This window comes from Pantherophis guttatus, chromosome 3 (assembly GCF_059756535.1).
Source record: "Pantherophis guttatus breed Tessera chromosome 3, ASM5975653v1, whole genome shotgun sequence".
NCBI classification, from domain to species: Eukaryota; Metazoa; Chordata; class Lepidosauria; order Squamata; family Colubridae; genus Pantherophis; species Pantherophis guttatus.
The window spans coordinates 128,756,457-128,780,376 of NC_142065.1; the positions used below are offsets into that span (position 1 = coordinate 128,756,457).

Consider the following 23,920-nt stretch of genomic DNA (forward strand, 5'->3'; position numbering starts at 1 on the left):
AACCCTGCCACACACACACCATTGTTTTTTCTATTCATGAACACTGACATTTGCCAAGGCAAGAAAGACCCCTGGATGTTAGTTTGGGGTTCTTTGAGACCTCTTGAAATAGTACACACCTTGTTCTTGGGATGATTTTGTTTGTTTGACGGCTTGTATTATATTCTTAGTTCATATTTATTCAGAAATATTGAAGATTCAGTATAGCCTCACAAACCCATTTTAAAATTCAAACAGGTTTCTAAACGTTTTTTTTAAAGCAGCACTGTATCTCAAGTTAAGCAAAATGTCTCAATCATTTATATTTTAAAAAATACTTTTAATACTTTGGTTTAATCAGCACTGCCCAGTACTTACTTATTCAATTCAAAAACTCTCATTCTTAACAAAAGTATTTGAAGAAAATCAATACTTATATTATAATGAAATTATAAAATATAAATTGAATTATTAAAATATATATTACTATTTTCCTTTTTAAAAATTCTTAAATAGTTTCTGAACTCTTGAATATTATGTATTTTTCCTAACATTGTAAATCCATTATTACCATATATTTTAATTGCAGCTTAGTCCAATGGCTCAAACACAGCAGAAAAGAATACTGTGAATTATGTAAACACAGATTTGCTTTCACACCAAGTAAGTATATGACATGAATATATACTATGTGTACATGAAATAATTATTCTAAGGTTTATGTTTCTTGTAAAGGATTATTGAGCCAGATTGGAAAATTCAAATAATTGGTTCCAAGAAGTGAAATTACATATGTTGTAATTGATTTCATTTTAACCAAGTCAGTGCAGTCCCTTGGAATAAATGGTGTTACAATGGTACCTTGGTACTCATAGTTAATTGGTTCTGGGAGGCTCAATGAGTACCAAAAATGATGAGTACCAAGCAAATTTTTCCCATAAGGAATAATATACTGAGACACAAGACAGCTGACACTGACATGTTTTAGCTTGGGCATTGAGTACCAAACAAATGATGAATACCGGGACAATATTTTCATGTCAAAATGTGTTGAGTACCAAATTCTATGAGTCTCAAGGCAGTTGAATACCAAGGTACCACTGTACTGCCTTGGTTTAGCTCAGGGAGGCAGTTCATACATCACAAATAATTCTCTTTTCAAGCAATCTTTCTACTAACAAATATAGATACATAAATATATAACAAATATCTTCTAACATATATTATGTGATATGTCACAAAGATATGCTTTTAAAAGTAAAAAAAAAGCATCTGATGAGGTGGCCGGGGTAAGTGAGTGGCATGGCCAGCCAATGTTATTACTGGTTCTCCGAACTACTACAAATTTTTACTACCGGTTCTTGTGAACCGGTGCGAACCGGGAGCAACCCACCACTGTACTTACATAAAGAAGTCATACTGGCTTTAACCAATTTATAGATTAGAGTCATTAGTTATTAGAGTCATTCAGCTATTAGATGTGGTTAAAAAATTAAGTTATAATTACTTCATTTGCAAACTTCTAATTCATTATGATGGGAAATCTTGAAGAATCATTACTGTATTTCTCCACGGGAAAAATGCTGCAAGGGAAAGAAAAGCAATAGGAAGGCCAAGAAGAAAACAGAAGTTCCTTTTTCTTTATTTCATTCATACTCCAGTGAACAGAATATTAAGTCACAATTTATTTGATTCAAGATCATTTCAACAGACCAGATCCAAAGTAATCATGATTTCTTTAGTCAATTCATGGTTTATTTGCTCCTACTTTTACCAGTCTTCAGATGATATCTTAACCATCTAAGCCAGGGGTGTCAAACTCGATTTCATTGAGGGATGCATCAGTGTTGTTTGACCTTGGAGGGCCAGAGTGGGTATGGCCAGGGTGGGCATGGCCAGCTTGACGTCATTCATGTCGGGGGTGCCTGTGGTGGCCCGAGCGCTCTGTCAGAGAAAACAGGCTCCCGAGCTTGGTTTTTGGTTGCGATGACCAAATCCTCTGCAATCCTCTGCGAGTGAAAACAGAGCTCAGGAGGGACACGGGTGGCCTTCCTGAGCTCTGTTTTTGCTTGCAGAGGCACTGCAGGCCAGTCCTTTGCTGTTTCCAGGGCGGCCCCACGGGCCAGATCTAAGCACCCTTTGGACTGGATCTGACCCCTGGGCCTTGAGTTTGATACCCCTGATCTAAGCAGTGTTTTGTTTTCTGCTTCTAGGTTTCTGCAGGTCTTTTTCTATAGGTTTCTATATGTTTTTCTTTCTTTAATGGTGTACATGTGTTGTCTATTTCATGGGCTTTATGTAAGGATATGACTTTCTAAATTTTGAGGGGGTTTTGTGGCGTATATGTTTTTTCTATAAAGATCAGGCTGTTTATGCTGCCTTTTTAAAGATAGGGACAGATTTTTAATGTAGATTTTTATGTTTAGCATCTGTATAGTTTTCAGAGAATTACTACAGGTAATTCTTGACTTACAAGCACAATTGTTGTTAAGTGAATCACTGTAGTTGATAAGTTATTAACCCAGTTGTTAAGTGAACCTGGTTTCCCCATTGACTTTGCTTGTCAGAAGGTCGCAAAAGGGGATTGCATGACCTTGGGACACAACAATGGTCAAATGTGAACCAGTTGCCAAGCATCTGAATTTTGACCACATGATCATGAGTATGCTGCAAAGGTCATAACTGTTGAAAACAGTCATAAGTCACATTTTTCAGTGCCATTATTGTAACTTTGAATGGTTACTAAGTGAACTGTTGTAAGTTGAGGACTACCTATATTGTTATGTGCCTCTAAGAAAGATTGTCCAAAATTTAAGACAACCCCAAGTTTAGGCTAATCTTTAAACTAATCATCAAGACCATTTGCTGTTTTACTGCAATGTTTATTTCAATGATTTGAACTTTTAGCGATTCTTTTGTGTTCTTAGCACTGAACACCAGATAGTTGTGTAGAAAAATAGTCTATCTATTAGGTAAATTGGATAATTACTCTTGGGAAATGGGTATTCTATTTTGCTCTGTTGCGGGAGCTATATGTTTTGATGTAGTTTGATGCTACATTTAGGTTCTTAAATAAGTCACAGTTAAATAAAACAAATACTATCTGATTTACATGCAATTAGGCCATAGACTTTTCTTTCTTGTTTCTTAAGCATGACTGGCTCAAAGTCGCCCAACTGGTTTTTTTATGGCTAAGGTGAGACTAGAACTCATAGTCTCCTGGTTTCCAGTCTGATGCATCATCCATTAGACCATGGGTGTCAAACATGCCATGTCATGTTGGCGTCACATGATGTATCATGATATTTTCCCCCTTCACAGAGGCGAGGTGGGCGTGGTCTTTGTGTGACACAACTGGCCCACAGATCACCAGTTTGACACCCCTGCACTAGACCAAATACCCACATTTATTAGTTTTGTAGAGAAGTAATTTTTGGCTTTTTTATGAAGCTACTAAAAACCAGAATTCTACAAAAATAGCAATTTGAAACTAGTGCATTTTTGAAAATGAAAATGAAATATTTAACTTTGGCATTAATATAACTCAAGTTCTTGCTCCCTTTGAAAGAACAGATAATCTGTTAACAGTCATATAGGGTGCGTGATAGCTCTGTGGTTAAAGATGCTGAGTGGGTTTGAGACCTGAGCATTGCACGACAGACTTTGCTCCCGTTACTTGCCCCAACTCCTGCCAACCTAGCAGTTTGAAAGCATGCAAATGCAAATAGATAAATAGGTACTGCTTCGGTAAGAAAGTAACAGCATTCTATGTGCCTCAGCATCTAGGCATGTTGGACACATGACCATGGAAATACCTTCAGACAATGCTGGCTTTCTCAGCTAAGAAACAGAGATGAGTACCACTACCAAGAGTCGGACACAAGTGAACAGGGAAAATGTATACCTTTAATACGTTTTGACATATTTCTTGTTTGACAGACAATGAAAGGAAGTATAGGTCAGAAAGATAATAAAAGAATTGGAAATGTTTACCAACCCTAAATACAAATTACACTTTCTGTTACATCTTGCTGTGTCCTGTTGTCTGTGACAGAATTTCCCAACCTTTCTGGGTTGGTGGCTCAGGGGGAGAGGCAGGGGTCTTTACATGCACATGTGCGAACAGGGCCGTGAGCACGCACAATGCAAATGGGGTGGCAACAGTAGTGCCCATGCAGCGCTCGCGGCAACATAGTGCCCACATGACACTCGCAGCAACCTACAGGATGAGAACACTTGTGCTGCTGATACAGATCTTGTCTTCTCTCTCAGTTTAAGTGTTTAATGGCTGATTTATTATTCTAACCTCTAAGTTGGTTAAAGCTTACAAGACTGATTTGTCTGGGCAGAAACCCATCCTTCCTATTTTGAGTCAGTGGAAGGACCATATTCTGTGATAACATGTTTGTTTATTGCTGTAGGTCCATGTTTAATTCTGCATCTCTCTATAGGGGCTGTGAAAGATTTCTGTTTGAAACTGAAGAACTGTTATCATTCGTTGTTAACAATGCTGAATTCTGTGTATTATCAAAGTAGCTGTTTAACTTTGTTTATATTATCCACAACTGGATGGCCTCCCTTGAGGGAGCATGTCTCCCAAATGGACTATACAGGTAGTCCTTGACTTAAAACAGTTTGTTTAGTGACTATTCAAAGTTATAGTGGCATTAAAAAAGTGACTTATGATTGTTTTTCACACTTACGACTGTTGCAGCATCCTCATGATCACATGATCATAATTCAGACATTTGGCAACTGACTCATATGGTTGCATTGTCTTGGGGTCATGTGATCATCTTTTGCAACCTCCTGATGAGCAAAGTCAACAGGGAAACCAGATTAATTTAACAATCATGTTACAAATTTAACAACTGCAGTGATTCGCTTAACAACTGTGGCCAGAAAGGTTGTAAAATGGGGCAAAACTCACTTAACAAATGTTTTACTTAGCAACTGGGCTCGATTGTGGTTGTAAATGGAGGGCTACCTCCACAAATATTTTTGGATGTATACTGACAGAATTTTTTAAATAAAATACAATGCAATAATTATCAAGGTATTGCCAATTTGGAATAAATACAGGGAAAGAGTCAGTCCAGACATATTTCTTGCTGCATTATGAATTTTTATTTTCATGAAGAGGAAAGCATAAAGAAGTTCACTCATTGGAAAGACCTGGTTGCCTCCAGTTCTTGCAACCAGTACAACCCAGAATTTCTGAGTAGCTGGGTTAATCATAGAGCAGTGCTTTTTAAACTGCTTGACCACTGTTTTTTAAACTAAAAATGAATTATTTTAGCAATTAATAATGGAATAATATACTAATGACAAAACAACCTATATTAGTTTTCCCTAAGCGCAATATCCAGTGTGAATTTAATGTTTTTTCCACTGAAATTCCCATTGTTACATATCAATTTTTCTACCTAAATTCTTCACCTATTTTAATTTTTACTTAGTTCAATTTCACCAACAATTTCTAAATGAGACCCAGCAAATGCTCTGAATTTTGTGTTATAAGTTTTTAAATTTATCAAGTCTCTTTGTAGGTAGTTCTTTTACAATAGCAGGATTTATTTGAAATCAGATGATTTTGACCATTGCAAGGAGAAAGCCTCAAAACATTTTATTTTTGTCTTATTAATACCCAATTCTTGCATTCTGTATAATACTGATTCTCTGCATATTGTTGGAAGTGTAATGAGCAGGTTGGATTATTTCCATATTTTGTGGCAATGTTGTAAGCAATTTGGAAAATACTTTATAATAGAATGTTATAAAGCATTTTTAAATTTTAAAAGATGAATTTCCTTTCCAACCTACTATTATTAAATTTAATATTAGTGAACTACATGCCTGCAAAAATATATTGGGTTTGTACATGGGAATGCTACAACGATATTCTGTGGTTCCTATTGGAAAGAAGGCACAATTTCTTCTGTTGAAGAACGGCTAATTAATTTCCAGTAGTGCTGCTCCATATCCAAAATAACTTTGTATTTCAAAAGTAAACCTGACATAGAATTTAAATTATGTTGGAAACTGATTTTGGATTATAGATCTTTATATAGATTTAGTTGGAGTTACATCCAAAATGTGGATTTCTCTTAACATAAATTCTTTGTTTGAATAGGCACTACTGTTATTCTTAATGTTACATGTTTTATACTGTGCTAACTATTGTTTTTGATATTCATATATTACTTGGCGTTTAACAATCATTTATAATTTTTAAAATGATGCAGTATATTCACATTTAAAACTAATGAAATATTGGAAATGTTAACCTAATTCTATAATGCTGATAAATTCCATTTAGTTAGTTATGCTTTAATTTTCTTTTTCGCTCCCCTCTTTCTCCATTTCTTTGTGTGCAGTTTTTTCTTTTCCTTTTCCTATATAAAATATAGTAATAAAAATACTTAATTTTGTAATTTACTTAATGGTCCAACTTGGTATAAATAACTTTCTGATGTGATTTTCTCCCCATTAATTTTAGCCATTCTTTATTTATGTCATATACATTATTAAGAGCAGTTCTGTTATATGTTAGTTCTATTAAAACAATAAAAGTTTCATGGTTTCCTCCTTTTCTTAAAGTTTATTCTCCAGATATGCCTTCTCGGCTGCCAATCCAAGATATATTTGCAGGATTGGTTACAAGTATTGGCACAGCAATACGATACTGGTTTCACTATACTCTTGTGGCCTTTGCATGGTTAGGAGTTGTACCTCTTACAGCATGTAAGTATGTTATACAATATACATAGGCAGTACAAGGCAGTAGGAAAAACATATTTTTGGTTGGCTTTCAGGAAGTGAATTTATCAGCAAAATCAGACCATACATTAAAGAAAAGGCAGTTGCTTAGAGTTGCATGCACAATTCTTCAAAGATTAATCTTTATAGCCTCAAGAGTTACTAGTGCTTGCATAAAGAACAGGGCCACACTTAAATGTGTTAAGCTGCCTTCTGAAACATTCCAGAATATTAAGTTTACTCTGTTTTTTAGTAGTCATGCTAAAATCATAAATAGTGGTAGAAAAGACTATTTTTGTTTTATCTATATTTTAGGTTTTTTTATCCCGTCTTTATTATTTTTAAAAATAAATCAAGGTGGCGAACATATCTAATACTTCTTCCTCCTCCTATTTTGCCCACAACAACCCTGTAAGATGAGATGGGTTGAAAGAGAATGACTGTCTCAAAGTTACCCAGCCGGTTTTCATGCCTAAGGCGCAATTAGAACTCAGGGTTTCTGGTTTCTAACCGGGTGCCTTAACCACTAGACCAAACTCTGAGAAAGCAGCACATTGCGATGCCAATCTTAGTTTTTATGTTTTGATTTATTTATCTTTATATAGAGCAGCTTAATTCTCCTGTAAACTAGTTATTGAATATTTAATTTTTGTATAGTATGTGTTGTCCCAGAAACTTCAGAGGCAATTTTCTATTGTTAATTGGGTAATAAAAAACAAACCTAAACGGATTAAGTTACTAGGTGGATAGTCTGACATGATTCAGATTTCCTTAAGTATCTAAGTGTTCAGTTTTGGAACATGACATAAATATAACTCAATCCAATTTTAAAGAGTAAAGATTGCTATGTGGGAAAACATATGTCTTGCTCTTTTTAGCTTGAATTGGTTCATTTCCTCAGATATGCTGTGAGATTTGCCATTGTTAGTATTGGTTAAGGTAACCCTGAAGAAGCTGCCAAATATACTCTTATCAGTTATATCTTGATAACATTCAAGATATTCACCAAGAATTTTATTTACTTTCTCTGCTCTTTAGGCCGTATCTACAAGTGCTTGTTTACTGGCTCTGTGAGCTCACTACTGACGCTGCCATTAGATATGTTATCAACGTAAGTATTAACAAAAAAGTTTTTTTTCTCATCTCTGCTTCTAAATTACAGGTCACTCTTCTCTTTTATGGTCTGATACCTCATTTGTATATCTTAGTATCCCTGTTGTGTAATTCAGTATAAAATTGTTGCTACATATTAAATGCAACTTATACTATGAAATTTCACTATTCGCTTTGTATTATTAGAAAAGTATATGAATATAGTATTTCTTTGGTTTGAGAAAAGCATATTGGGCTTCTTTACTTGCAAATGCAACATAATTCTTCAATTCTAACATTACTAGGTGGCTCAGTGGCTAAGACACTGAGCTTGTTGATCAGAAAGATAGGCAGTTCGGCAGTTCGAATCTCTAGTACAGGGCTCCTGCATGACTACATGACCTCCAAGGTCCCTTCCAACTCTGTTACTCTGTTACTATTATAAAGCTCCCACACACATAAAACCCAATGAATTAATATTGAATAGCAATCTAATTAACCATACTTTAATATATATTTTAATATTAATAAGCCACATTAATCTTGTGGTAAATATCAGTCCATTATTTTAAATTGTAAATAAAGTAAGAGTCAGACTTCAAATATTAAGCTGGATGTTAAAAATCACTTCAGTTCAGTCGAAAATGTTTATAAAAGGAAATACTATTTAATAATGCTGGAGTCCAATAATATGGGGAAAGTAACTGAAAGATTTGTGGTCTTAATTCCAATTTTATACTGTATGCACGCACTATTTGTCAGATACAAAAACCATTAGGATGTATAAATATGTATTAATTTAATGTTACTTTAATATATACTTTAATATTAATATTATAATATTTTATAATTTTGCATTTTACTGTTGTAAGCAATCCAGAGTAGCCCCATAGGGAGATGGGCGACAAATAAATTTAATAATGAATAAATAGATATTAATTATTTGTAGAAAATTAATTGGTAAGGAGTTCTTATTTTAATTGGTATGATATAACCATAATTAGCATGGTTATTAATATAAAATAGAATAAAATTCTATGGAGGGAAACTTGCTGATAATGACTTTTATGCAATGGCAGACTAATTTGTAAGGAAATGGATAGAATAAATTGAAGCTGAAATAGCTATAAGCTACCAAAGTATGTTTTTTTTCCTTATGGGTGCTTGATAGTAGAGGCAATCAACAGCAGTGATTTCCACTAACGGTTACGGTATGTCAACTGATTGTATAATGTGTTGAATATCTCTTCAACAGGGAGAATTTATTGGCAGACTGTTTGCAAGGTTGTTTTGTTGTGACATGCACACTCTGTGCGTTTATCAGCCTTGTATGGTTACGTGAACAAATTGTCCATGGAGGTGCACCACAGTGGCTAGAACAGAATCAGCAGCAAGCCATTAATGGTGTTGGGCAACAGAATGAGGTAACATGCTGTTTACTTTATATGCAGTAACTTTCAGTTTGAATTTTTTTGATACATGTAGGCCTTTTCTGTCTCTTTTTCCTATCTTTAAACAGCTGGAAGTGTTTATAAAACATGTTGAATCCATTCATATAATCTGTTGCATAAAACATTTTTTTTCTAGCACAAACTTTACGACCTGAGGTTAATCCAAAGAGTGGTATGTTTATACCGACATTGAACACTGATGTTTTATTCTTTATGCTTATTAAATGTCACAGAAAGGCTATGTTTAACCATATTACTAATTCATGGTTTATCATTATAAGAATGAGCTTCAGTAAGCAGCTTTATGAACTACCTACTTCCGCTGTTGGGAAAACAAATTCAGACTTGTTTTACATTATTTTGAAATAACAAAGTTTATGAATAAATGTACATTTACTTTTAAAACAAATTTAAAATATTTACATACCTTTCATCATGTAATAATTCACAGCACTCTACAGGATTAAAATACATTTTGACTATAATGACCTATGCAGATTAATCTATGGATCTAAATGAAGAACTGGTTGTTTAGTGCTATGTTACCAGGAACACTTCCAGATGGTATCCATTGCTCCTAAAATAAAAGAACATCTATTTTTTCAGATTTCCCAGACTTACTTTTTAGATTAACCTTAGCATAAAAGTGGTAGCTAATGCAGTTTTTCTACTAAGTGTACCATAGAGCAAGCTTGCAGCTATGTGGTTTACTATCCATAGCTTTCAGATGATTTACAGAGTGCATTATGATATCAAGTGTTGAGGCTTCTAATTCATGCCTGAAGTGATCAACCATATTTCTTCAGATAACAATCTTCGTCAATCTTATTAGAAGATTCAAATTACTTGTCATGATCCAGACACTGACTTAAATATTCATAGCCCTTTCTGATTCTGGTATAACAGATGAAAAGCTGGTGTCATTGACACTGTAATTAAATCTTGTTCCAGTCTGCTGATGACTCCTCCTACTGACTTCATACAGTTATTGAATGACATTTATTGTAGTCTGGACCTACCATCTGGGCCATTTCACCAGCAGTTAAAACACCCATGATGAACAGATTGACAGTAAATAATCAGTCAGAAAGTTTCAAGCATCTTGTCCACATTCTTAATTTACAACTCCTGATCCCTCAGAATTGAATGTCCCACTTGAATTGGTTTGAAATTTGGCATTCAAGTTGTTTCATTCATGAAACTATTACAGCAGGCTCAGGCATTTTCTGAATAAATGTTATCTGTTTCAGTACAAAATAGTTTTACTATATGGGTATTTGAAGATGCAACAAAAGAAGCAAAAAATATTCTTTATTGGGAAGCAAAATATGCTGCTGTACTGTTCTCATATATAATCAGATGCTTTTTCATACACATTCATTTTTCTTGACGGTGGCTTCTCAACCATATATTTTCCAGCCATTGTTCAGCATGTTTTATCATCTGCTGTTTTGCTGCATATTACAATGCCTTATGGTCTCTATTAGGTTGAAAAAGGCACGTAGAAGAAAATATGTCAATGGCTTGTGTTGTTACTCTGGCAGCATGACTAAAGCCTCAACAGGATCACCTATGATAGCTATGGAAAATCTCCAGTCCATCTCAGAAATTCATTGGTTTCTGATCTGAAATCAAGGAAGAGGCTTCCAGTCTTATAAACTTTTGAAGATTTCAAACAATTAGATTGATGATATATGAAAACACACGTACTATATCATCCAGAATAATTTCTACATCTGAAACTTGGTTACTCGGCCTTTATCAGATTACGGTTATTTCCTCCTTTAGGAAATAAAGGAGTATTTTTAGTACAACTAATGGACTATAGGGATCTCTTTCCTGCAGCCTATACTCAGCTGATTGATAGGTTGCATGTAATATGACACCAATGTATGCAAATGTTTTGTTTTGCAATGTATGCAAAACAAAGAAAGCAGGGGGACATCAGTCTAGGATCTACTTTTCATACTATAGATGGAGGTGTAGAATAGCTCTGTGCTGAAGTGTTAAAAATCTCCCTATAGCAACATTTGTTTTTCCCCTTAGTGTTCTCCTGCAAGTACAGGATCACTTTTTTTTCAGGTTAACTGAGTGTTGATCCATTGGCTGCAGCAGGAATTAGTTTATTGCCTGAGCCTGACATTCTGGGATGAGAGAGAGTGACTAGTGCAAAGTCACTCAGCTGGCTTTTAAACTTAAGGCAGAACTAGAAATCATGGTCCCCTGGTTTCTAACCTGGTGCCTTAATCATTAGACCAAATCAGCTCCCAGCTGGGTCTGAGGTATTAAGAATCTTTCTATAGCAAGAGTGTCAAACTCAAGGCCCATGGGCCAGATCCGGCCCACGGTGTACTTAGATCTGGCCGACGGGGCCAATCTGGAAACAGCAAAGGACCAGCATGCGGTGTGTCTGCCAGCGAAAATGGAGCTTGGGAGGGCCAGCTGCCGCCCTCCTGGACTCCGTTTTTGCTGGCAGAGGGTTGCACAAGGCCGTCACAGCGCTCAGGCCACCACAGGTGCACCCGACACAAGTGATGTGCTGGCCATGCCTACCCTGACCCCACAACCCTGATGCGGCACTCAATGAAATCAAGTTTGACACCCCTGTTTGACACCCCTGTTCTATAGCAACAAGACCTTGTTAAAAAGAAGCTTGTTTCTAGATTTGCTCTTTAAAATATCCGAACAATTTTCATTGATAAAGTACAGCACATCATCTTAGTTCAACTGAAATTTTGTTGATTTTTTTGCATTCAGGCTCAGGGTATAGGAAATGCTGGTGCTGAAAATGCTGTACTTGATCAGCCTGTGGACCAGCCTGCTGAGAATGTAGTTGTAGGTGAAAATCCAGAAATTCTAGAAGAACAGCCAGATGAAGAAGAAGAAGACAATGAAGATGAAGAAGATGTTGTAGTTGAAGATGCAGCAGATGCAAACAATGGAGGACAAGGTATACCGATTATATATTGTGGCTCATTTATTGCAAGGGTTACTTTCTAGGAAAAAATAATAATTTCTTTTTAAAAAAAAAAAAATATAAAACAAATAAACATTTAAAACATCAATCATCCCTCTCCTGTGACATCTCGGTCTTGACTTCTACTTTTCTTTTTGTTCTTCTTGTTCCAACAGTTTCTTCTATCTTAATCGTCATCCAATCCACTGTAAAAGTTCATTCCTGTAGTCATATTCTTACTATCAAATTTTTATACATAGTTATAAAATTAATAATTTATATCTCTTTTCCAACCAGCAATAAAAATAAATGCAGCTGTTATTACAGGTATAATCAAATAAATATATTCCTTTTTAATTTTATCCGGTAGGATACCCAATAGGAACAACTCTGGTTTAAATTCAATATGTATTTGTGTCATTTCTTCCAGTCAAATTTTAATTTTATTCCAATAATTTTTTGCTTCAGGACATGTCCACCACATACGATAATAAGATCCTGGTAGTTGGTGACATTTCCAACATTTCGCTGATTTATCTTTAAACATTTTTGCTAACTTCTCCAGTGGCATATGCCATCTATAAAACATTTTATATTGGTTTTCCTTGTATGCGGTGGACATTGTTAATTTATAATTCCTTTCCCATAGTTGCCATTTTTCAAGCTCAATTGAATGTCCAAAATTTCTTCCCCAAACTATCATTCTTTCTTTCACCTGTTCCTCCTCCAATTCAATATATAACAAAAAATTATTAAAAAATTATATTAAATTTTCTTCTGTTCCTGTGAGTATCCTATCTAACTCAGTCTTTTCCAAATAAAAACCATGTAACTTAGCATCTTTTTCATATCTTGTTCTTATCTGCATATACATATACCAATCTATCGTATTTTCCAGCGTATAAGACGACTTTTTAACACATGAAAATCTTCTCAAAAGTTGGGGGTCGTCTTATACGCCGGGTGTCGTTCTCCTGTAACCAGGCAGACCAGCCCGAAAGGCTCTGACGAGCCTTAAATGGCTCTGGCGATTCAAACTCTGACGATCCCAGCTGAGTTGCCTGCTAATCAGGCAACTCAGCTGGGATCGCCAGAGCCATGTAAAAGGAAAAAACTTTGCTTACCCAGCTTGCTTACCTTAGCTGCTAGTCGCAACGCTTGTCTTGCTTCACTTGCCTGAATCCATTCCATCAGCAAGCCACTCCCTGCCTGCAATCAAGCAGGCAGGGAGTTGTGGACTTCAACTCCCAGAATTCCTCAGCCAGCGTTGAAGTCTATAAGTCTTAAAGTTGCCGAGGTTGGAGACCCCTGTTCTATTGGGTAAGTTTTTTTCCCCTTTGGGAGCTTTAAAAAAAATAGTTAATTGGGGGTTTTTTTAGTTGTTCTTTTTTAGACCTAGCCATTTAAAGTTTAGGAAGTTTTAAATTTAGCTTTCATATAAAAATAAAAATAAAATAAAATAAAATAATATTTGTGCAGCTTTCTGAGATTTAGTGTGTTTCTGTAGTGTTTCACTCTAACTACACAAACACACAAAATCTCACAAAGCTGTATGTGGAATTTTGTGTGTGTAAAGTGTGAAAGTTGGTTTTTGGGGCTTTTTGTGGCTGTGTGAGGTTCCTGCTTGTTGCAGGGGCCATTTTGGGTCTAGCACAGCTGCTTTTACATTGTGGGTGAGCCAGTTGTGTTGTGTTGTGTGTGTGTAAAATGTGAAAGTTGTTTTTTTGGGCTTTTTGTGGCTGTGTGAGATTCCTGCTTGTTGCAGGGGCCATTTTGGGTCTAGCACAGCTGCTTTTACATTGTGGGTGAGCCAGTTGATGTTTTTTAATTTTTATTTGGTGTGCGTTGGAAGAGGGGTAGTCTTATACGGCGAGTATAGCCCAAACCCTATATTTTAACAGAAAAAGTCGGGGGTCGTCTTATACACCCAGTCGTCTTATACACCAGAAAATACGGTATCTCAATTCCCTGTTCTTCCAATTCTTGTTTCTCTTTCAATTCCCTCTTATCTGTTAACAAATACTTATATCTAACAATATTTCCAAAATTAAAAACATTTGGGTGTATTAAAGCTTCCTTCATTGATAACCATATTGATATTTTCATATAATATTTATCTCTAATCTTCTCCCAAACCAATAACAATGCATTTCTTATATAATGTCTATGAAAGTATGTATGTATTTTATTTCTACCGTACCACAAAAAAGCATGCCAACCTAGTTGCAAATCATGCCCTTCCAAAGTTAGCAACCTTATATTTCTTAATTCAATCCATTCTTTCAATCATGTCAATGTTGCTGCTTGGTAGTATAATTCCCAATTTGGTAACCCAAATCCCTCTCATGACCTCGTATCTTGTAACATTTTCAAATTTATTCTTGCCTTTTTTCTATGCCATATAAATTTCCTCATTATCTTATTCAGATACTGAAAATATGTCTTTTCAATTTCAATTGGCACTGTCTGAAATAGAAATAACAATCTTGGTAATATGTTCATCTTTATCAATGCAATCCGTCCCATAAGTGATATTTGAAGATTCTTCCATTTTTCTAAATCTTTTTCAATTTGTTGTCTTAATTTGTAGTAATTTTCTTCCTTTATTGTTGCACATCTTGAAGTTAAATATATCTCCAAGTATTTAACTTTCTTCACGACTTGTATACCTAACTTTTCTCTTATTTCTCTGTTTTGTTTTTCTGTTGTATTTTTCACCAAATTTTTTGTTTTATCTTTATTTATTTTCAAACCAGAAACTTTTCTATATTTTTCTATCTGTTCTAGTAATTTGGATCCTGTTATTTGTGGTTCCTCTATAATAAATACCAGGTCATCTGCAAACACTTGTAATATATACTGCTCTTTTTAAATTTTCATCCCTTTTATCTCATCATTTCGTCTAATATTTCTATTTAGAAGTTCTAGAGTCAGAATAAACAATAATGGTTATAATGGACAGCCTTGTTTAGTCCCTTTCCTTATATTGAATTTTTCTGTCATTTCTCCATTCATCATTATCTTAGCAAATTGTCTGTCATATATTGTTTTTATGATATTTATAAATCTCTTCCCAAAGTCCATTTTCTGTAATTTTTTAATGAATTTTTAATGAATTTTTTAATGAAAAAATAATAATTTCAAAGATTATTTATACTTTGGTTTTTCTTCAAATCGTATAATATTAGTAAACACAATTATCATACTTTAAAAGCATCATTTTGTGCATTTTTGCACAGTGTATTACGGTAACAATACAGCAAATAAAATGAAGTTTCAGACTTCTCTGATAATTATAATTATTCTACTGAATTCTGGTAAACAGCTGACCATGTCTAAACATTGAAAAGATCACCTTTATAGTTACCAAAATATTCGTACTTCTTTACATATTATTATAAGAGGACTATTTAATTGTATAGCTTGTTATCCTGCATTTATTTATTTGTTACAGATATTTCTTTGCCAAGGTCTCCTGACAGTTTGCACTTGAATTTACATAGGGACAAGTCCCTCCCTAATCATACACTCTCTGCATGCAGGCATGGATCAGGCAGATTATTTCTGGAGATTATAGCCTCTGTAGTCAAGCCATATAAGATTGGCTACATCAAAAATAGTGCTTTTAAATTGGACTTGGAAGCTGTTGATAACCAATACAGCAATTGAAGAACTGGTATAATATTTATAGAGCATCTGTCACCTACTAGTAGCTTGGCAATCTTACGTTCCAACTGTAGTTTGTGAACTTATATTTCTTTAGAGACTATAATGCAGTAATTTGTATAAGTGATGATGATATGAATCACTGTAGACTGAGCATCCTGGTCAAAGCTTCCAGTCAGAGATTCTACCTCCTTTAGCGGAAGTGTGGATCACTTTATTAGTAGAGCAACTCTGTCCAGAACTAATACTGGAATGTTCACAGATCAGGATGTTTCTGGATAAATAGTAACTTTGTCTTTCTGAGGTTAAATCTTAAGTTTGTTTCTATCCATGCGGACCCTCACGTTTTTCAGACACCAAGTTCTGGCCCAGGCAGCGGTGGAAACTATCTGCTCAATTGCTCCCCATCAATAAGCACTGAGTAGAACCACCAGCAGACTGATCTTATAGGTGGTTCAATAATGTATCATGGTGATACTGAAGGATGTGAAGTAGTCTAATAGAAACAAGAGGGGGAAGCTCCCAACCCCTAGGTCCCACTGGGTCCCAAGAGTGCTGCTTCTGTTCTGTACTCAGGCTTGAATCCAGTCAAAATGGCTCCAAGATAATCCATGTCATCAACAATCCTCTGCAGCTGAAACAGTACATTTTCAACAGGTTTCTTCCTAAAGGGAAGTATATGGAAATAGGATGAACATTCTCCAGTAGGACTGGAAAGAGGGATCACTTCTTCAAGCCAGAGTGTTCTTCCAAGGCAGGTGGCATATCAATAAAGGAGAATATTTGTAGCTCAGGGTTGAAATGAAGGGTCCTTGCTCCTCTCTGATGTTGGTGTCAGATGTTTCGTTAATCAAACTGGGTAACATTATCAATGCTAGTGGCATACTCTGTTCAAGAAGAGAAAGTTCAGTCTTTTGGATTGTTCACACACACCTTTCCTGCCTAGATGAGCTAGAAGTAAGGGTCCAGATCACATGTACAGTAGCAGTGTTTATAGAACAGACAATTCTTTCCAATTCCTCTTTTTCCAGAAGCTCAAACATATCCTGAATAACATCACAATATATTACCCAACCATCACACTAGAACTGTCCAAGCCTGAAGCAAATATGAATAGTGTTCTCCTTGAAGAACATAGCAAATATATCAATTTTTTTCTTATTGTTAAATATTTTGATACTCTCTGTAGATGACATGAATTGGAATGCATTGGAATGGGATCGAGCAGCAGAAGAACTTACATGGGAGAGAGTGAGTATGGCCTATACGTTCAGAAATATTTTTCCCTGTAGTCATCAAACAGTTTGAAAAGCTTAATCTGCTTGGCATTGAGGATGGTTTTCTATGCTGCATCCTTTTTGTCAGCTTCATCTTCCAATTTATATTGATCAAACCATATATTACAATTGATAAAAAATAACCTATAATAATACAGAGTTCCCCCACTCCTTTAGTAGAAAAAAACAGCAGTTTGGGGAAGACAAAGAATATTGTTGGTAAAAGGGCATATTTAAAAGAGAAAATATACTTTGCAAAAAGTCCTGAAACAATTTAGAGTGTGAAAATTGTAAAATATAACTTTATAAAGTATCCTTTTCCCTTTTGCTATTTCTCTAATTCTTGAAGCTGCTGTTCCAATTGAAAATAGCAATAGAAGATACACATTTCTATGATACTTTGTAAAAATATTAGATTCATCAAAACAAACTTTTATTATGGTCAGAGACCAGCATATATTGGCTGCGCATATTGTACTAATTCACAGTGTTTGAGCCATTAGCATAATATGTGAACTCAGCCATTTTTATTTATAAACCATAATTAATGGTTGAACACGGTGTATGTCGCTTTTAACCCACTTTAACTTTTGCACTTTTCCAATAAATTGAGAACAGGTTGGGAAATAGCAGTTCTTTAAAACTTAGCAGCCTCTTGAATGCTATAATATAGGCTATGTTAGTTAATGTTCAAAATTATTTCTTGTTTATAGATGCTTGGACTTGATGGATCCCTAGTTTTTTTGGTAAGTGAATTGTAATGGTTATTGTTATTACTGCCATTCTTATCTAGCAAGTAGAATTCATATATGTTAAATCTTTGAGTACAGTGTCAGCTAAATATACCACATACTTTTTAGAAATGCCACGTTTTTACCAAAAAAAATACCTTAATAGTTTGTGTGACGTATTTACTGCACAGGTAGTAATTACTTGGCATATATAATACCCATTACTTCATGAACAGCATTGGTTTCTAGTGTGTTTCTGAGTGCACTTCCCCTTTAAAGCCCTTCATGACTTGGGACCAAGTTACCCGAGAGACCATCTTCTCCCAGTTGTTTCTACTAGCAGGATGGGCATACTCTGAGTCGTGTCAGCCAAGAGATATTTGTCTTTCTTGGTATATCTTCTTTGCCTATTGCCTGCCCTCAGGAACATTCTCCCTCCAGCTATTAGGAGGGACCCATCTCTGTCAGCCTTTCAGAAGGCCTTGAAGAACTGCCTGTATGCCCAGGTTTGGGGTCTCAAGTGTCTGAAAGGGTCCATTTCCTAGCTTTGCTAACATACATGGAATATAATAATTCTCAACTGCTATATGTTTTTACTTTTTCTTTTTGTATGGTGATTGTAATTGTTTTAATTAATTTTATGATAGTTTGCCATTCAGAGTCACTTGTTTGAGATGGTCAGCCATACAAATTGAACAAATACAATGCATAAACCTTTCTTGTGATGATGTGAATGTACAGCCTACAGATAAAAATTTTATTGCAGAAAACCCTACTTTTCATTGTAGAAAAATTAGAAAAGAAATTAATAGCAGAACGACAAGAACACAATAGAAGATAATATTGCTTATCAGTTAGTTTTGTATGGTTACTTTTCATTTTTCCCTACTTCTTCAGGAACATGTGTTTTGGGTGGTATCATTAAACACACTATTCATACTTGTCTTTGGTAAGTTACTGCATTTTCAATTATTTCAGAATAATTTTTCATATGGTACAAATTATGCTAGAGCTCCATGAATTTTAACTACTAGTTATGTGTTTTTGTTAGGAAAAGAAGTAGGTTTTTTATGTTTCTCAAAGGAAACTGACTCCATAGTAGGCCTGCATGCAATTTAGTGACTGCATAATTATAATTTTACATAGAGCATCAAATGGTTTTTTTACCCATGAATGTGCTCATACCATTACTTGTTGCATCTGATTTTTATTCTAATACACGCCAATTATAATCCATGCAAACTGAAGCCATAGAAAAATAGTTTTGCTATGAAAACTAATAATTTTGAGGCCATTTTTTTTTTACAAAATCTATAAAATCCAGACAGTATTAATCAGATGTTGTTTTATTGAATAATTATATTTTCACCCAAATATAATTGGTCCACACAGAGATTTCGGCTCATGGCTCTTGTTGTCTAGAAGAGGCTGATAGCTTTCATTTCTGCTTTTATTTCATCAAGTTTCTGAATTGAGAACTATGGTTAATTGTAATTATGGTCAGCTTAATTCTGAAGTTGACTTGTTTTTAACCAATTACACCTAATCATGACCAGAACTGTTTAATTCAAATAACAAAACAAGACACAGGCTGAAAAGGTTTTTGCACTAAATTGTTTCATTTCATTTGCACTAAATCATTATTTGGCATAACGTGGGCCATGTTTATATAGCAAATTTATAAACCCAGTTATTAACATCTATTTATTACCTAATGGTTAGTTTTAAAATGTATATTTATCAAAAAGAGCCATCTGTCACCAATTTCTTTCTCTCCTAGCATTTTGCCCCTATCACATCGGACACTTCTCTATAGTTGGGCTTGGCTTTGAAGAATATGTAAGTGATTCTGTTAATCCCACAGAAGTTTTACTTATGAACTGAATCATCCTTCTTTCCTACTGGTTTCCCATGTTTCCTGGAGTAAAGGAAGGGTGATTTTTATCCGGTGTGAAATCCAAGCACAACTTCCACCAAAAACATAGGGAAGGAATGTATCTGTGATTCCTTTAGCTTTCCTTTCTGCAAAAATTGTAATATAGGTGAGAGGGCAGCCAGTTTTTCTCATAATAGGTATTTTATAGACAGAATTTTTGTCCCCACAAGATAAGGAAAGAAGTTATTCCTTTTTGAAACGCAAATAATCCTCTGAAACCCATACTACCTGCACATTCCAGGAATTTTGGGAAAGGGAATGTTAAATGGTAGCCCAAACTATGGTATGGCCAGAGAAAGGACATTGCTACCTGATAAAAATCTTTCACTAAGCTACTTTGGGTGGGAGGATGATTATGATTATTGGTGGTGTATCAAATGAATATTGATTGGGATTTTCAATCCAGTTTACCCTCTGCCGTAGTGTCCAGTGAATGATTTTGGGCCAGTCACTGTCTTTCAGCCCAACTCAACTCACAGGTTTGTTGTGGAAGGAAAATAGGAAGGGAACACTATGTGTGCCTACTTGAGTTTCTCTACAAAAAGGGCAGGATATAAATCTAGCATCTGTTTATAACTGTTTGATTAACCTGTTAATCAAATAGTTAAGCAATTGTGTAGTGTTCAGTCAGCTAAAATAATAAATAGCATCATTAGTGTTAAAATTTGTGTTAAAGTTAAAATCTATTTAGAAATGAAATACACATGTAATAGAAAATCTGATGGTCGATTCATAATGTATGTGCAATTTTTTGTAGGTCTTCTTAAAAAGTGGTCTATTTGATGTATGTTTGTTTATGGTTTTTAGGTTCAAGCTTCTCATTTCGAAGGCCTGATCACAACCATCGTTGGCTATGTGCTGCTGGCAGTCTCTTTAATTGTCAGTCATGTATCCTTTTAAATACTTGTATAAATCTTAACATTTGAACATTGGTTGGTCACTCTACTAGCAGATTTTGCTTTATCTATTTTGGGGTAGAAAAGACCAATTAATTGTATTCCATTCTTAGATTATTAGCATCAGGCTCCCTCTGTAGTGGAGTATTGGAAGCACAGCGGATTACCTACTCTATTTGTGTGGGGTTCAGAATGTCCTGTTGACTGAAATGATTTCCTGTGAATTAACACTCTCATCCACAAAGTAATATTACACTATGAAATATACCTATTTCTTTGACCATATTATATAGGGTGTGGCAGCGCTTGTAAAATTCCAGAGATCACGTCGCTTGCTTGGTGTGTGCTATATAGTTGTCAAGGTAAGAAAGTCTTAAAAATCAGATATTTAATAAAATTGAATCTGTAGGCAGAAAGTTATAAAAGTAAATATGAATTTAGTCAATATTCAGCACTTGTGAATATACAAACAACTATCTGACTTTTATTTTGCAGGTGTCCTTATTAGTGGTGGTAGAAATAGGTGTTTTCCCTCTGATCTGTGGCTGGTGGCTGGACATTTGTTCGCTGGTAAGACTAGCATTTTGGGGGAAACCATTGCTTTATTTTATTTTGCAGTGACAATTTTGCTCGAGATAAGTTATACAAGTGGTCCTCAACTTACAACAGTTTGTTTAGTGACCATTCAACATTACGACAGCACTGAAAAAAGTGACTCATTACTATTTTTCACACTTAAAACCATTGCAGCATCCCCATGGTCGCATGATCAAAATCCAGATACTTAGCAACTGGATCATATTTATGACAGTTGCAGTGTCCCAGCATCATGTGATCATCTTTTGTGACCTGACAAGCAAAGTCAACGAGGAAGCCAGATTCACTTAAAAACCTTGTTACTAGTTTAACAACTGCAGTGATTCACTTAACAACTGTGGCAAGGAAAGTCATAAAATGGGGCAAAACCCACTTAACAAATGTCTCAATAAAGTAAAGTTTGGACTCAATTGTGGTCATAAGTCGAGGACTACCTGTATTTATAAATTGGAATTGGAAAATTGAAGAGGTTATATTTTTAAATTAGAATTTAATTTTAAGATTTTGTCTAGCTGTTAGATAGTGAAGATTGTTTATTACTATAGATTTATAGTATACATATACAATGAAGTGCTGCAATTTTCTATGAAAAATAATTGATAGACCATTCAGTGTCATAATGGATATTCTATAGGTGTTTTCTTATTATGAGAACATGTGAAAGGTTTGTGGTTTTTGTCATTGTAAAGCTCTGAGTCGCTCCCAGATTGAAAGGCAGAAAAATATCATTGCTATCTTTTCCATAGGAAATGTTTGATGCTACTTTGAAGGATAGAGAATTAAGCTTTCAGTCTGCCCCTGGCACTACAATGTTCCTACATTGGCTAGTCGGAATGGTATATGTCTTCTATTTTGCATCCTTCATCCTCCTCCTGAGAGAAGTAAGTATTGAAAATACATTGAAAACCTGGGTGTTAAATGATAAAAGTTTTTTTCATTTGTGTCTTTGCAAAAATCTATTGAATGTTCAAATTAATCTAAATTTTAAAAATGTATAGAGGACAACTGTATTATTTCATCAACAAACAATCTGAATAAGCCTTTCATGCCAGAATATATTGAGATCAGGAATAATCAGGCTAAATACTATGCAGATTTAATTGTGTAAACCATTAGTATCATGTTCAATTGAACATTTTCCCAAGCCAGTTTATTTAAGATGAGAAAAACAAGAAAATCCCAGCACACAGTTTTACACTTTGAAAAGAAAGGGCACAAAAGATAAGGAGAGGAGAAAAGGCGGGAGGTGGGGGGCAGGGAGGATAGAGACAAGCTCAGAGACAAACTTTTAAATTGCCAGATGGAAGGGAGCAGTTTGTAGAGCTCTAAACTAAGTAGGATTAGCGGTTCATTAGAGCTAGCAGATTCTGTATATGTACCGGATTTGTATTTATTTAAATTTCAACTGTATATTTTTTAAAATATGTAAGTTATGGGCCTTTATACAAAGCTTCAGAGCGAGATGCAGTAGTAGTTGTATTATTATTTCATATGCACGTATATTTTCATGGGCTACATTAGACATTAAAACAATTACAACACAGTGTAAAATAGACATAACACCTGCATATATAAAATTTTTCAAATGTCTTTTAACTCAGGCACTATCCTAATTTAAATGGGAATTGGGTACTGCAGCTGAAAAGAATAGATTTTTCCAACATCATATTATGGTACCCTAAAAGAATTTTAAGGTTTGGAAGATCAAATTCTGAATGTTGTTCAAGTTTGGGAGATAGTCAAGTTAATTGTATTAAATGGGGACATTCCCTGTATAATCAATTACCCATCATTTTAAAGCTGCCACGGGGGGGGGGGGGGGGGTTGACATGTTGAAAACTCTAGAGGACATGAGAGAAAAAAGTACTACTTTGTTATCAGTGGTTCTTTTCCCACCCAATTAAATGTAAATGAACATTGAAGCAAATCAGGTAGATCTTTAATCTGGAATTGGCAAGAAATGCAAAAGCTTTGAGTCAGTGACATTTGATAAATATTCCATTAGTTACTGCTATTGTCATAGCTTAGAATTTTAAGACTGCAAGTGATTTATATAAAATTATAATTACCAGGTAACCAGCTCTTGGGTGGTTAGTTTTAGTGTAGAGTGCCACTAGCCTTGATTGAAGTATCTACCATTATCTTTTTTGCCCTCATACCGTTAATGAAACCCTGGAACCTTTGAAATAGCTTGCTGGCTTGCTTTCATTGTCAGCACTTACTATGATAATTGCAAAACACTGCACACTGAATATCATAAATTTTTAAACAATCTTTTGTTCAGATGCCCGCTCCATTATTGTAAGACTTCTCCAAATTGTCAAACTTCTGCTACGCTTTGTTGCATTGATCTTTTAAATATTTTTGGCCAATCAACAAAATAGTTATTCCCACAACTACAGCATCATTGTTAAAATAAATATAATAAAAAAGAATTTATGTAGTTGAGGATTGAACTGAGTCTTCCTTGGTTCTCTCTGAGCTTGATTGTTTGCTTGCAGATGTTTTGTTACCCAACTAGTGCTAGTGAGTGTGAGTTTACTCCTGTTTATATATAATACATTGCCCTGCCAGTGTTAG

At 34.9% G+C, this 23,920-nt stretch overlaps 1 protein-coding gene across 6 annotated transcripts in view; it reads left to right on the forward strand.

Annotated features, from left to right (window-relative positions):
• MARCHF6 (membrane associated ring-CH-type finger 6) overlaps positions 1 to 23,920 on the forward strand; it is a 53,729-nt gene that overhangs the window by 12,842 nt on the left and 16,967 nt on the right. For 4 of the 6 annotated variants that reach the window (XM_087891285.1, XM_034411864.3, XM_087891288.1 and 1 more), the window contains 13 exons: positions 569 to 642; positions 6,580 to 6,723; positions 7,777 to 7,849; positions 9,086 to 9,254; positions 12,039 to 12,231; positions 17,093 to 17,154; positions 17,894 to 17,926; positions 18,809 to 18,860; positions 19,692 to 19,750; positions 20,655 to 20,735; positions 21,037 to 21,105; positions 21,239 to 21,313; positions 22,087 to 22,221. In XM_087891285.1, coding sequence (XP_087747411.1) covers positions 569 to 642; positions 6,580 to 6,723; positions 7,777 to 7,849; positions 9,086 to 9,254; positions 12,039 to 12,231; positions 17,093 to 17,154; positions 17,894 to 17,926; positions 18,809 to 18,860; positions 19,692 to 19,750; positions 20,655 to 20,735; positions 21,037 to 21,105; positions 21,239 to 21,313; positions 22,087 to 22,221 — 1,219 coding nt within the window. The remainder of the gene's footprint in view (positions 1 to 568; positions 643 to 6,579; positions 6,724 to 7,776; positions 7,850 to 9,085; positions 9,255 to 12,038; positions 12,232 to 17,092; positions 17,155 to 17,893; positions 17,927 to 18,808; positions 18,861 to 19,691; positions 19,751 to 20,654; positions 20,736 to 21,036; positions 21,106 to 21,238; positions 21,314 to 22,086; positions 22,222 to 23,920) is intronic. The other 2 variants (XM_087891286.1, XM_034411865.3) reach the window with 1 other exon arrangement.